Source organism: Diplotaxodon limnothrissa, linkage group LG17, assembly GCF_057381915.1.
Source record: "Diplotaxodon limnothrissa isolate DT_005_m linkage group LG17, D_limnothrissa_male_GT1.1, whole genome shotgun sequence".
NCBI lineage: Eukaryota > Metazoa > Chordata > Actinopteri > Cichliformes > Cichlidae > Diplotaxodon > Diplotaxodon limnothrissa.
In genome coordinates this window covers 31,886,285-31,902,089 of record NC_140612.1, presented here as the reverse complement: position 1 = coordinate 31,902,089, position 15,805 = coordinate 31,886,285, and the positions used below count along the sequence as shown (strand labels likewise).

Here is a 15,805-nt window from a genome sequence, read left to right as displayed (position 1 = left end):
ATTACTCCAGTGCTCTCTGACTTACATTGGCTGCCTATTACATTTCGTATTGATTTTAAAGTTCTGTTGCTTACTTTCAAATGCCTAAACAACCTTGCCTCTGACTATCTCACCGACCTCCTCAGTCTCTATACTCCCAGCCGTTCTTTACGATCTTCCGGTCAGTTACTTCTGGCCCAGCCCAGGCACTGCCTGAAGACTAGGAGTGATCGTGCTTTTGCCTCTATAGCACCAAACCTCTGGAATAGTCTTCCTGCTACCATTTGTGCCTCTGACTCCATTCAATCCTTGAAAAGCTTGAAAACTTGGCTTTTCCAACTAATTCTCACCGCTCATTAATTGCTGTATCGCTACTCATTTCTCTGGATAATCATGATCTCTCCCTATCTCTACTTACTAATGCTGTTTGTTTGTGTTCTCTACTTTCTCTATTTTACCTTGTTTTAATGACTTACTGTTTAGTGTAATCATTTACTGTTATTTTTACTGTGAAGCACTTTGGTGTACCCCCTGGCTTTAAACGTGATATATAAATAAAATTGTATCGTATAAGAAGCCAGATGGTGTCGCTCCTTTTTACCTCATAGGATGCAATGTCCATTTTTTCCTAAATGTATTTCACATTTTGATTTGTCTGACTACTTTGCCTCAGTCCATTTTAAATGAGCTTTGACCCAGAGAGCAGTGTTTCCGTCACATCCACACTTGGCTGCTACTTTGTTTGCATGACCTATATTTGTAGATGGCACGGTGAACTATGTTCACTTACGGTGATTTCTAAAAGTCTTCCTGACCCTGTGCAGTGGTCTCCCCATCAGAATCATGGCTGTTATTTCATCCAGTGCTATCTGAGGGCCTGAATGCCACAGGCATACAAAATTAAGTATTGTCCTCCGTCCCTGCGCACAGAGATTTCTCTAGATTTTCAATTATTCATAGTCGTGGCAATTCTAAGATGAGGAACATTATTCTGAAATTACAGATGGATTTTATTCCAGATAATTGCATTCTATCTATTGCCATTTAACATAATTAGTTTCAAAATGTTCTTACCGCTGCTTCTTTTGCCATATTTTTTTTTGTTCCATCTCTCATATCTTTGACACATGTTGCTCCCATCGAATTAAAATCAGCTGACAGCTTCTGTTATAAGATTTGAAAATCATTGCATTCTGTTTTTATTTTTTATTTACATATTTTTCTTTTTTTTACACTGGGCTTGGACATGCAAGTCTATAAATGCACTGAATTGGACAAGAGTATCAAGATAAATAAACAACAAAAGAAAAAAAAATCAATTTTGCATTATTTGTCCTATTTATTTTCACTACTCTGTTTTCAGTTCAGTTTAGAGTCATTGCTTAGCGTTGTCATTTATGCTTGTGCTAGTTTCTCCTTTCCCTTTGAGTTCACCTCCTCTTCCTGTGGAGTAAAGCCGACAGAGATAGGTAAAGTAAAAATATTAAGTGAGTTGACAACAACACATTGTGTTCCCTTAAGTGCAACAAACGCTTCCAAAGCTTAAGAAAGTGAGAGAGCGAGAAAGGGAGAAGGCAACAGGGGAAACTGCGTCTTCGTATCTTCTCAGTTAGTCACGTTGTGAAGTACCTCTAAACTGCTGGCCCTTTGCTGCTAGCATCTTCCATGCTGTGTTACTTAGTGTGAGTGACTGCAAGTGCACATGTCTGCGTGTCATCACTTGTGTAATATTTCAGCCTGCTGCATCGCTTTCTTATCCAGATGGCTTCAGCAACAACAGACAGCTGGGAGTCCCCAACCAAGCAGCCTATTTCATCTGTTTACTCATCTTTGCTGATGCCTTGCAGCAGCAAGACAAATCCACCAGAACAGTCCAGAAAAATTATCAGGATATGATTTCTTTAGCATTTTTGCATTTAAAAAATGGGGCTAAATTGAGAGGAAGAGCTATGCCAGAGCTAGTTGAGGCTAAAAGCTGTCTAAAGCAACAGCTATAAAGACTTTCTACAAATCCAGGATGAGCTGAAATGATGGGGGAAATAACTGAAGTCTAAACAGGATATTAAAGTTGGCATACTGCTCTGTCCATGTCTTAATTTGTTCTTCAGCTGAGCAGTGAGCTAAGACAGTCCAGGGATATAAACAATGAATCACTGTATTAGATTTTGCAACACAGAAACACACAGAGACATAAACAAGCACACACAGACGCACACATCATTTCCCTACCTGTGTCTCTTCCTGTACGACTCTGTACTGTTCCTTCCAGACAGCCATCTTTGTGGCCTCATCCTTCCTCAGCGCTCTCTCTTTCTTCAGCTCTGGACTCCAGAACGTCTTAATGGAGTTCATAGAAGAACTCAACTTGGACTCTTTGGCCTCTAGCTGTTGGAATACAAAATCAAGCACAGTGACTTCATGTTAATAAATGTGTTTATTTGTTTGCATAAGTAAATTCTCCTTATAGCTATAATCTTACAACAGCAATTCCCACAGGAGGTCACAATGAAACAAACAGAAGATATCATATGTTGCATTATAAATGAATTTATCTTCATAGCCGTGGGTGTACGAGTACAAGTGTTCTTACGTCTCTGCGCAGCAGTTCGTTCTCCCTCAGCACTTCTCTCAACTGAGTCTGAAGGTCTGACATTGCACCTTCTCTCACCTGAGAACACACACACACACACACACACACACAAACAGTATTAGTCCACTATGTTTTTCACCATTAATGTTAAAAGTTTCTGCTCATCCGTATCATTTTCATTTTTTCTGTTTGAAGCTGCCACTGCTCGCAGTTTGTGAAGTGATCTTGGACGACAACACTGAACATGAAGCACTCTGTGCAAAAGCAACAGCTGACGCTGAAATTCCACACAAATCTGAAAAAACAAACATGCGCAGCCATTTGGGAGAGTTACTGCCTTTAAAGTCTAACAAGGCAAATAATTAATCGCTAGAAGATCAGAACAGGGTATTCGAGATATACACCCATCAGCCCCTTCATTAGGTGCATGTGTTTAACTGCTTGTATATCTAATCAGCCAATCATATGGCAGCGACTTTGCATTTAGGTATGTGGACATGCTTTGTATCAATGGTTCAGGATGATGGTGATGGTGTAATAGTATGGAACATATTTCCTTGCCAGGGGTTGGGCCCCATAGTTCACAATGTGCATTGCTTAACTGTCACAGCCGATTTGAGCACTGTTGCTGACGATATCCATCCCTTTATGACCAAAGTGTACCCATCTCCTGATGAGGACACTGTTTCCAGCAGGATATCACACCATGTTACAAAGCTAAAATCACTTCAAACAGATTCTTGAACATGACAATTAGTTCACTGCACTCAGATGGCTTCCACAGTCACCAGATTTCAATTCAATATAGCACAGTCTGGTAGAACAGGTGCATCGTGGATGTACACCTGATCGATCTGCAGCAACTGTGTGATGCCATCACATCAGTATAGACCAAAATTTCTGAAGAATAGTTTTAGCACTTCGTTGAATCTATGCCATGAAGAGTTAAGGCAATTATGAAGGAAATACCTAGTGCTGGTGAGGTGTACCTAATACAGAGGCCACTGAGTGTATTTTAGCAGGTCATGAATAACTGCTTAAATTCCCTTCATATACTACATAAAACATTTCACCAGGAATGAGAAAATGTTTAAAATATCAATGTTTCATTCATGATACCACCAGAACGACTCTATTAAGAATTAAACAGAACTCAGATTCATTTTTAACAAACAGACTCTGCTTTGGCTTTGAAAAACTTATTTGAGGTTTCTAGGCTGTGCGCAGAGCCAGTTTTGCAAGTGCAAAAGTAGACCAGGTTAAGGAAAACATGCGTGTGAAATGCAGAATAGAAAACCCTGTAACAGTAATTACAGCTGAAGAGATAAATTTTATTTTTGCTGCTTTTTTAAAGAAATAAGAAACAAGTGGAGGAGGCGAGCTAACTCTTCAGAGATGAGCTAGCAGGTTATGACTAATAGTGCAGAGGGAGTAGGACGGCAGACCTTAGTCTATTTAAACACACTGTGTGAATGCCCACACTTTTGTTGTTTCATTTGGTGTAGGGCGGACTTAAGAGGAAAAATTAACCATTCAACTCAAAAATCCCACATGCTGCATCTAGACCACGGGTGTTAAACATGAGGCACAGGGCCATAATTGATCAGCCTAAAACTCCAAAGTGCCCAACTGGATTGCTTTGGAAAATGCTTTTGAAGAAGCGCATAAATTTTAGACTTTTTAACTGTATTTTCATTAGTTTTACAGCTTTTCTTACTGATACGGACCTTCCTCATGGCACTTCATACTACACCAAAGTAAATAAGTAACAGATAAACAATTAAATGACAGGAGGGTCCTGTTTATTCACTATTTACTAATGAAATCCATGATTACTGCAGTAGGATCGCAAAAAAAAAAGAGGGCATTCTATCAATTAACAAAAATTATCCATTTTATAATTGCAGGACAGTCAGCACAGTGAGTTAGCACAACTTTTTCTATAATTTTACAATTTAAGCTCAAAGCAGCGTTTCTTTTCTATGCAGAAAAACTGACATTTATTGCTGAAATTTCTTTTTGATATTAAAATTTTTCTATACTTCTTTACTCTGACAGAAAAAGGAGTCTAACTGGTCAGTTAAGACCAAAGTGGTCCCATGTGGCTCATGATGTAAAATGAGTTTGAGATTTATCACCGACACTTCTCTCTTTTTTAATGCTTGTTTCAGATTTCTGTATTTTGCTTAAATTGAGAGAAAAGTGAATTTTGACATCTCAAAACCAAAAAGCTGAACTAGAAAAATCACCATTGGGTATTTACATAATACAGCACCTTTTGAAAATGTTTTCCCTTCTACCACACTTTAGGTATGTCATATATGCTATATACAAAATTCTGTCCTGAAAATAAGAAAATTCAGCACTTTACCTGTCTCATAGAGTGAGGCACAGTAGCCGCCTGTGGAGACTGGTTTTGCATTTCCCCACCAAACGCTATTGCATCACTGGGTACAAGCGCTCCACTTCCACCTCCTCCTCCTCCTCCTCCAGAGTTTATATTAGGACTACTCCCCATTACAGCCGCTCTGACCCCATAGGGGACCCTGGCCCCAGCCCTCCCCAGGGTCATGGTGCTTTTGGGCAGCGAGGGATTCAACCCACTGCTCAGACTCCCAACGCCGACCGGGTCTTCAGCTGTGTCAGTGAAGTACATGGCACCAGTTGCATAGGCAGCATTAATAGACTGAATATTCTCCATGGATAAGGTTTTACCAGTGCCTGTAAGTCCTCCAGTGGAGCTGCTGCTGCTGTTTCGCCGGTGTCCTAAACGTGGGGAGCGAGACAGGCGTGGGGAGCGACCGGGACTCCCAGATGCTGACCCGTTCCCATTGGATCCAACAACATCCAGCTTTGAGACGGAACGGGAACTGCCGTACATGGTGACAGGAAGAGTGGCGTGCACTACAGAGATGTGTGTGATCGAACAAGTAAATCAACTTAATCAAAGAAAAACATGCTCAAAATTAAAAAAAAAAAAAAAAAAGTTAGATGGATGTCCCCCACAAAAAGAAAATCAGTCAGTCTTCAACTTGGGCTCTTTTTGACTTGAAATATGTCATAGTGGTGATGCAGCTGTGATCAAGGCCTTTTCAACACCCTTGCTGTAATCCATGGGCTTTGTTAGAAAGTAGGAATCAATAGGGCATCCCTCTGGATAAAGCAAGCGAGGCAGTCAACAAGGGCTTGGATGATGGGATCACCTAAAAAGAAAAGAGATGAAGAGACTTGATTACTGGACAAAGACAAGCTGCACTTAAGGCACAAAGGAATACGATTTTTACTAGGCTGTGGTTTGGTTCAGCACAGTAGCTGGGTAATCACATCTCTGAGTGTAGCTAGCAAATACAAAAGCGATCTGATGTGAAATAAATTGCACAACATTTGCCGGTCATAACAAAGGTTTCGTTACTTGTTTTTATTTTGAATGACTTTTTTTTATGTTAATCTGCTAACAAGACAAAATGTGACTGAAAATGCCTCTTGGGTTTCTAGATGGAAGCTTGACTATTTCAGACAGTCATTGCTGCAGCATTTGCACTGCAGCAGTGGCCACAAAACTGTGTCCACAAAGACACTTAAGGCACACTTAGCAGCCAGGCGTAAAGCTGCCACAGATGTCAGCATAAATTAACAGCAGGTTAAAGGACGACCTTACTGGCAAGAGTATTACACTGAGCTACAGTATATGCACACTCACAGCAAAAAAAATTAAGGCTGATTTCTTTTTCTACAAAGGCTGCTTTGTCTCTCCACCACCCGTTATGCCTTGTTCTTAATCACACCGTGCACCATATCAAACACTGTGTCCTAGAGCTGTGCAGCATCAGATAACATTCAATCAGCTGACTTCATATTTGGAACAAGCTTTGCTTTGCCTCTGTTCATTTCAGTCAGTTACATTTTTTTTGTTTGTTTGCTTGTTTGTTTCATTTAATTCAATTTAATTATGCAATAAGATGCCAAGAAAAAAATCGTGTTTAAAAAAGATGATGAATAAATTTCCAGCAGTCTGTATTTCTATTAAAGCCTCAATAAAGAGATCAGTTACAGTGGTAATTGTGCGTGCGAGTGTGTGTTGGATAAAAAATAACTTACTAAAATTGATCAGTCAGTCACATCAAACAGTTCTTTTAAATTTTTTTATTGTGGTGCTAAAAATGAAACACGCCATCCCGGCTGCGCTCGCCTGTGTAATCAATTTAAAGGAGTAATCCCAAATATTTTGAACATGATTTATGAGCCTGGGCTCACATGTTTGTGATAAATGTCTTTCAGGTTTCTGAAATTTCAAACTTCCTTTCATGAAGGCTATAAGCTTCCAGGGTTTCAAAACTGTATGTAGTATGTGAAACCCACTAATTATGAATCGAGTGGACTAAGTTACAGACTGAGCACCAATGTCTAGGGGTGGAAAATGGTAAAAGTGAGTAAATGCAGACTCTTGTGTTAAAATTCCCAACTTAACAGCATGTTCACAGCTTCTATAAGTTTGTTTCACTACAAAAGAGCCCTCGAATATGTTTTTTGGCGATGTTGGTGACGATCCTAGAAACAGCTGCGAATCTACAACACTGTGGCTGATGAAAAGAGAAAAAAATGTGAGATCCGAAGATGAAAAAAAGAAAAGAATTAAGGTGTTGCAATCGCCCAAAAAGCAACTGAAACGCTGTTTCTGGTGTAAAGAACGGGCCGAAATTCCTCCACAACAGAGAATGATGAAGTCATGCAGAAAACGATTACTTCAAGTTACTGTTCCTAAAGGTTATTCCACAAGCTACTGAATCATGGAGTGGATTTTTCACAGGACTCTGCAGAGACCTGTGAAAACTTTCTCTTTCACACCATCCAACAAATCAGTGCTTCAGTCTGGAGGATGTTTCCATATCTTATTAGTCTTTTATTTAGAGCGACTTAGTTATTTTCCTGTGCTGACACCCATCTTTAGTATACAGAGTATATTTCAAACTCTAAAACAATTTGGTCTGTATACTCGTCGGTATAGAATTTCAGAATTTCTCATTGTTTGGCTACTCTTTAAGCCAGTGATGTTATCTTCAGGTCAGTGGACCCAATGGACACCCACACTGGTCATCCGATCCATATCTCTTACAAGAAGTGCAGCTTCAGATACAGTCAGCGCACACAAGAATGGAAACTTGTTTTTCTTGCGCCTTGCCTTTTCACTATTAAACAATAATACTTACAGAAAATGCAGAAATATTTACCCTCTACTTACATATAGCTGTTTTATCTTGAAGCTGATGTTTATCTGCAAGGTCATATCTAAATTGTTGCATTTACTTTGGGGCATCAATTCAAAATAAAAAGAATAATATTAGCAATAAAAGTTAGATGTAAACAAAAAAAAGTCCATTCCTTAGTTTTATTATTTAATTAGTTTCCCTGAGTATGTGAGTTGTGCAGCCCCTCAGTCAAACAATCTGAATTTCCCTTCACCCGAGCCTGGCTTTAAACAGGCGTATACTCCCCAGTGATGCTCTGCTAGGCACAGATCTTTGGCCAGGGAAACGTTACTGACAGCCAGTCAGTTACAGCCACACACACTCATACACTCTGAAACAAAAACAGGGACCATCTGCTCTATCCCCCCACGGGCCAAAAACACACACCTGGATAGAAACAGGCCAAAGACCTCCCTCTAGCACAGGCACACACCCACGCATGCACACACTGGCATACAGTATGGACATGCACATTCACACAGATCAAAACTGAGTAAAATGAATATATACGGAGAGCTGAATCCATCCATACAGAAAAAAATCCAAATAGAAACATTTCAAGTTTCCGCAGTGAGTGATCGTGTCATTAAAAACACAGATACATCTAACGCTTGATTTGAACATGAGTCTGTGGAGATGGAGACAGAAAGGGTGGATTGGGGGCTTTCTTCCTCCTTCCCTAAAGATCTGATGACCTGTAGATAATCCAAGTGTTCACGTCCCAATTCTTGCTTTAATAGAAAAATCTACAGAGTCAAAGTCTTTTTTAGGTTTTATTTAAGCATTTGTGGGCACATACAAGGCTGATTTTCAAATTGCTATGACTGACAAACTACATTGGGCACTGAGTGGTTGTGGCAATAAGATATTGGACAAGAGGCAGGGTACACAACGTAGAGTCAGAATCTATCACACACACAGACTCTCTTTACTTTTATTTCCTTGAGGACCTCATGGAAAACACAGCACTGCCTGTGTTGTGTTTTCTGATGTTCAAGTCTGGGGGTCACATGAATAAACCACCAGTGTATCTCACAGGTTGAGGCTTGTGTTGGTTTGATAGCCAGAGCCAGAGGTCCAAAAATACACAACAAAAACACCAACAACAACTCACACAAACCCACCTATGATGCAGCTGGTATCATGAGATCAAATGAGCACTAGCATATGACTCTCAAAGACCCATCTGTCAAGAGGCTTGCCCTTCCTCACGCCATTTCTCACAAATGTAAAAAGGGCAATATTGCTCAGCCTTAAGAAACATCTATTAAACAATGCTACACTGAAAGTTCAATGAGGTCATTCTTGACCTTGGAAACAGTAAAACTACACCTAAGGTCTATTCACTGGCTTAAATCAGATCAGAGCTTTTCCGTCTTTCAGTATTCATCAGCAGCTGGAGTTTGCTGCACTTGAAGACACTGGGAAAATCAGTGTGAACGATTAAACAGTAAATTTATTTTTATTTTTTTGCCTTATTCGATTAGAAATATTGTTTGAGCAGTTTTCAGTATTGGTGCTGATGTAGCTCTCTGTGGTGCTCTGCTAAAGCCACAATGTCTTTTGAAAATCCAGAGAATTCTAGAACAATGACACGCAACACGGGAAACATTTTAGCTTATTATGCTGTTCTACTGACACATCCATATAACTGAGGTTCACGGCCATTTCAACTGGAGCTGCTGTTCAAGTTGGAACTTTGACACACTGATCGCTAATGTTGTGCACTGTGCTCAAGTGTAATAGAAGTAAGGCTCGTGGGGGGGGGAAGCTTTCTGAACATTATTTTTTTGGGAAAAACTGATAAACCTTTTAGAAACTTTTACTGGATCTGACTATACTATACCTTTACCAGTGATCACTGAAATAAGGTGACTGATTCTGTCTGTTCATTAGATACGGGCATCAAAGATGGCTGCAAGTTGCAACACTTGCTTTGTTAATGTTTTCTTGAACCTCTAAAATACCCAACTAAACTACCAAGGATTGGTAACATAATAGCAACGAATCAGAAGGTGCAAGAAGAGACAGTCTCTAAGAACTCCCACTCTTGGAACTTCCAGTTTCACTTTTCTTTTTTCTTTTTCTTTTTTTGATAGAAGAAGTTTGATGTAACTATGCACCTTTCATCTATTGTTTGGAGCATGCCATGTCATAAATTTTCAACTGTCCAATCAACATGGATTACCAGGATGTCTTATGGGCAAGCTTCTTTGTGAGAAAAGGTTATTATTATTCCATACATATCATCAGTAATGTTTTTGTGACTATTAAAACTGATCATTTTGTCTATAACAGGTCTAAAAAAAAAACTATTTTGACAATTTAGCTGTTATGTGAGTGCCCTTTAAGTGAATTATAGACAATCTGAGTACAATGGGATTAAGGCTTCAGTCACGCAGGTCTAAACACCAGTTAGCGACTTCCTAGCAATCTGTGTATTCCCCAGCTAATGCGGTTGTAAATGTGGTTGTGATTCATTTCATTTCTTTATTTATTTCACACATGGTTCAACAGTGTTTCAGCAGGACGTAGAGAAGTTGCGACAGAAAGTACAAGAAGTTTGTGCAAGTGTGTGTGTATGAACGGGACTATCTGCTCGACGGTCTTTGTTGATACGCACATTATGCAAACTACCTACGAGAAGCTGGGGACATTTCTGCTCGAAATCCACCGTGCAGCTGCTCACTTTTGTTTTAGCGTCAAGAGCCTGCGCCGCCACTGAGATATCTGTTTCTGTAAAGAAAACGTGTCCTCCACCTTCTGGAAATATTGGACAACAGAGCCTATAGAAGCATCATAAAAACTACATCTAAAATGAGTCTAGGTTTGACATTGAAAAGACGTCCACAATGAGCGCATTTGGATTATAAATAACCCGTACTTAGAGTTCCTACGGACATCAACACTAGACGTTCATTAGACGTAGAAAAAAAGAAACAAAACAACCCCTTCAGTGGACCAAAATTGTACATCCAAAAAAGATGTCTTCCATACACGATACTACGAATGAGTATGGCAATTTGATAGCAACCAAAGCAGCTCCCGGTGACCACTTGCCAACCAGTGACCTTGGTTGTCAGGAGCTCACTGAGAGATTTTCAGGCCTTTAACAAAAATGGAAAGGCTCCCCAAAGATTTGCTCTGACCTGATAATCCGGTAACAATTTCGTGCACCCTTAGATGCTGAAACTATAACAATCATAGAAGTATTTATGGTTGAACGGCAAGCACTTAAATTTTGAGTGTAGACATCCATTATGTACATTGAGAGTGGAAAAACCCCAGTTATTTTTGTATTACAAAATAACCACAGATCAATGTGTAAGTCAAAATCTAATCCCAGACAAATAAATAACTTTTGGGCATTTTCAGTAAAAAAAAAAAAAAAAGAAGCTTTCTATACAATAACAGTATAACTACACTTCACTAAAGTTAACTTGTTAGGAGACAACAAGATATGTAGGACCTACAGAACAATGTTATACTTCATATCAAAATTGTACTTTTCCCTAGCTAATAAATACATATCCAATCCTCACTATTTCTGGCTGTTTTACACCAGTTTCTGATGGAAACAGAAGGGTTTTTAGATGCTAAAGGCTCCAGGGTATTTACCATATAATTACTAGCATTGCTGTCTAGCAGTTAGTGACTGGTAAGTAGTGTTGAGCTGGGTTTTTAGAGATTTTATGCTAATAAACAGCTCCCTGCTGCAGCTGAAAACAGTGCTATGAGTGGATAAAAATGTATGCTGTAAAATCAAAACTACCTATAATGTGATACAAAGCTCTGCAGCTCAGCTGATTATCTTAAACACATAGAAGCAGTCATGTAATCTTCAGCCAAGATAAAAAAAGACTATTGATTATAGTAGTTTTAATTAGCTCTAATGATGCAGATACAAATGCAGAGTTTGTGATAGGACCAGGCAGACATCCTAGATGGCTCAAACAGAAAATCTGGTCGAGAAAGAAGGCTTTTTTGATTTTGTTACCTAATATGAGCGGCAGATGGTGCTTGGTTAGAATACCTAGACTTGAATGTCTTGTTTTCTCTCATCACACTCATTCCTATAATGCCTCCTTTCCCTCTCTGACTCTCCCTTGTCTCCCTGATGCTTTCGCTTCCTCTCACTGCCTCTCTCTTTTACCATCAGCATTCCTGAAGGTGTTCAGCATGTTCTATTTATGTGGCAACCACACATCCGTCCGTCACACCGCACAGTGCGACACAAAAACACACACACCACTCAACCTATACTTAGCCGGCTGGTATTTCAGTGTGGGAGACAATTTTGACAAAGTTCGACTCCCGCCTGAGGACTGGGGCTCATAAAAACACATTATGTTCATGTTGAATATTACTATTTCTCCATTACTCTCTGTTCCTGTCAGGCTCGTTGTGATTTGATGTGGCTGGAAAGGACTCACTGGTGCTGTCCGGGGTTACACATCACACTGAAAGTCATCTCGACAGCCCCGCTGAAGGGGAGAGACGTACTCGTTTCCGAACGCAAGATTTAAAGAGATGCCGGCTGTTCACTAGGGTTTTTTTAAACCTGCAACAGGATTACTCCTTTGAAAAGCCGACTGCTCTTTTTCAAGAGTAGTTACGTTTGCGCACATTTTGACTCACATTTTGATTTATCCAACATTTATCCAACCTTTGTGGCTTAGTGGTTACTCTCATTTTTAAGCTACAAGTGCTGTAATGACACTATAGCTCTAATTTATCCATCCATACATACATTTTCTGCTGCTTATCTGGGTCCATCCAGGTTATGACAGTGCCAGTCTATGCACACCAGAGGGTCTTCCCTCTGGTGTGCATCACAGTTGAACAAACTTGAAACACCTTACCAAGAAGGCACCTAGGACTCACGCAAGTCAGACTAAAAGCTTTTTTTAAATGGTTTGCAGGTAAGGGTTAACCCTAACCCTAACCCAGGTGAAGGATAATAGCTTTTATCTTTCACACAAGTCCATTTTCTATTTGAGCAGCTTGATAGATTTAGGCCAAAGGTCACTCCCAGTATTGTTGCTCACTACATCACAATGTATTTAAGATTACTGGGGTTCATTTATGACAACTGTGCACTTCATAGCTAATCCCATGATGCTGTTTGTATTTAAGCAATGCATTATTAGGGATATCTGACTTGATGCCACAAAAAGAAACCATCATCCATACTGATTAATGCATTTAAACATATTTTTAACACCTGTAACACTTTTCTGTGTGATTTTAGTAAAAAAAAAAAAAGCCCACCTTTATCACTTCAGACAGTCTATTTAGGATCAGCTATAGATTATTTTCTGAAATGCCTTGAAAGAGGCCTTTATGTAAACAGTGAATTCAGTGTTAGGCAGTAGATATCTTGGCATGATACAGATATAAAATTTGCAACTTTGGTCCGTGCCACTGGTCCTATTTGTAACACATATAATATGGCTTAGTCACTGGAAAGCCCAAAACTGATAAGGGACAGATACAATCAGCTCCAGGCTATTGTGTACCACAGGAAATTAATCTAAGATGCGGGCTGGGCAAACATACATGCATACATGCACTATAACTCGTACACAAGCACACACATCCACATCATGCACAAAAAATATACACTGATGTCATACGGACGCAGCAACACACCGCGCTTATCTAATCTTGGCTTCTGCCTACATAACAAATATGGAAAATGTACCGTTGAGACAATTAACGCAAGCCAGGGAAGAACAAAACTAATTTGGGAGTGTGTAATGGAAGAGAAAGTGAGCGTGCAACTCCCCCAGGCTCTCCTTTAAAGAAGAATGTGATCATCAGCTTGCCAGGCTAAACAAGAGTAAAAGCGAGAGGAGAGGGTGACCCATCTTCCCATCTAGGAACAGCCTCACCCTGCCAGAGTGATTAAAAAAACAAACAAACCACCAAAGATTATACGGTCTTAAGGTAAAAGCAAAGTCTGTGATAAGAAGAGCTGCTTTCTGTGTCACATGCTGGTGTTGCTGCAAAGCCTCAGGCCCTCAAGACAAACCCTTTTTTTTTTACCTTTGATGTAGGGAGACCGAGACACTGTTAAGGGGTGTGGAAATTGTTCAGTCGGTGTCAAAAGTTTGCAGCCAGGCCATGCTAAGCTAAAAGAAAACATATTAGTATTGCTACTAAACCTAACTCTAAGAAGGGAGTGCTAGAATGACATCAAGGCCTCGTCAGACTAAGGTGTGTGGAGCCTGGGCTTTTAAAAATGTCCAGTGTTTACAATAAACTCAATGGAAGGAAGCAGCTCAGTTCCCTGAGTGGATGTTCCCGGAGGAGGGGCGGTGCAAAGAAATGGAGCTGTGAGCGTCCCCCACTCCCCACCACCACCCACCGTCCTGTCTTTATCAACACGATCATATCAAATCTATGTTTTTGCTAAAGTTTGCAAAGACGCTGTTGTCACTGGTTTTGCAAAATCAGTGCGTGCAATCTGTCAGCTGACAAAGAGCTGAAGCATCCTGTTGGAAATATTGCAACACAACTAAAAAAAAAAGTCTCCACGGGATTATTATGGGGAAGAGACGAAACACTAACTCAAGCGATCGACTTCCTACACTTCAAGTGCCCCAGGGCGTATCAGCGATACCACATGAGATAAACCCGAGACAGTAATGTCAGTAAATGGGCGCTGTGATGTTACAGAAATATTATAGCCACATAGCGTGGATTTGAGAAGGGCTGTCAGCTTCATCTGCCGCCTGCAACACGCCGAGCAGACTGATAATCGCATTTGGAGGTACAATACAAGACGTAGTGTTGTAAGTCTACAGGCTGCACAGCTACAACTGCTTTACTGAACAATAAAAAAGCGGGGGGGGGGGAGCTCACACTGTCGTTGTACCACAATGACAGTCAAGCACGCACGGAGAGCCCCATCACAGCTGACCCAAAACTGCTGCCGCCTCTGCTGCTGCTTCGCTTAAAGGAGACCATCAAATATTAATTATTTAATTATGTTAGGTGCCAGTGTTCCTGTTATTTCTCAAATCCAAACAAACACACACACGCAGAGAGACACCACACATGTGGGGTTGACCCAATAAGTGGCCAATATGACTACAACACACACACACACAACAAATAAACACAGAGATACACAAAGGCCTGTGTTATAAAGCATGCATGTGTGTACATACGCACACACTCAAGAGTGGCAAGGAACTTCCAGTACTCACTGCGGCTGTGTTAACGTCCCTGCCCTCGGTTGTGAAATAAGAAAAGAGAAGGGGGGAAAAAAGGCCAGTCACATACACTCTTCAGTTATTCTGCTGCTGTCAGGGGTTAAAGTGGCGTGTGGTGGCGGACGGTGAAACGCTCTGTCTCGGGCTGTGTTCCCGTTTCCTCTCCGTCTCTTGTCTATCTCCTCTATCTTTCCCTCTTTTCCGTCTTTGCCAGCTCTACCACTGGTGGCTTCCCCACCGCTCTGCTCGGGCGCTCCCGTGACGTCACGACGGTGGAGCGCGCGCCTCCGACACGTACCCCGCCCCCTCCCCTTTCCACCTCTCCATCCCGCTCTCCCTCCCTCTCCCTCGTGCACGTCAAACCATCCTCATTAAAAGTCGCAATGACAAAACACCTCATGATTATTATCCATTTATCACGTGGTGATGTGTCACTTTTTTTTTTTTTAATCGCTGCTTTTTCATTTAAATATACCTGAGAATACTATATTTCCCGAATTTGCCGACAAATAGAAATTGGGTTTGATCCTATGAACCTATTGTGGTTTCCTTTAGTTCTGTCATCCATACACTGCTGTGCAAAAGTCTTGAGCCACCCCTCATTTCTATATATTCTGTTTCCAAGGAGCCAGACTTATTGTTTTTATTATTTCTTAAAGAGTGGCCTTGAGCAATAGTACTCCAGGCTTCTGAAGGTCAAAGTTTTTCTTTGGACATTGGCTCCATTTTCACTCATTTTTAGTCCAATCCCTTTACCTAATCATAGTCAC

The 15,805-nt window shown here is 40.5% G+C and overlaps 1 protein-coding gene across 4 annotated transcripts in view; it reads right to left on the bottom strand.

Moving 5' to 3' along the window:
• The window catches only part of LOC146615258 (ELKS/Rab6-interacting/CAST family member 1-like), a 162,174-nt gene extending 146,886 nt beyond the window's left edge, over nucleotides 1-15,288 (bottom strand). For all 4 annotated transcript variants that reach the window (XM_085376029.1, XM_085376026.1, XM_085376027.1 and 1 more), the window contains exons 1-4: nucleotides 15,030-15,288; nucleotides 4,941-5,772; nucleotides 2,570-2,647; nucleotides 2,209-2,364 (exon numbers count right to left, since the gene is read on the bottom strand). In XM_085376029.1, the coding sequence (XP_085232155.1) occupies nucleotides 2,209-2,364; nucleotides 2,570-2,647; nucleotides 4,941-5,450 (744 nt within the window). In that variant the 5' untranslated portion in view covers nucleotides 5,451-5,772; nucleotides 15,030-15,288. The remainder of the gene's footprint in view (nucleotides 1-2,208; nucleotides 2,365-2,569; nucleotides 2,648-4,940; nucleotides 5,773-15,029) is intronic.
• Nucleotides 15,289-15,805: the final 517 nt, after the last annotated feature.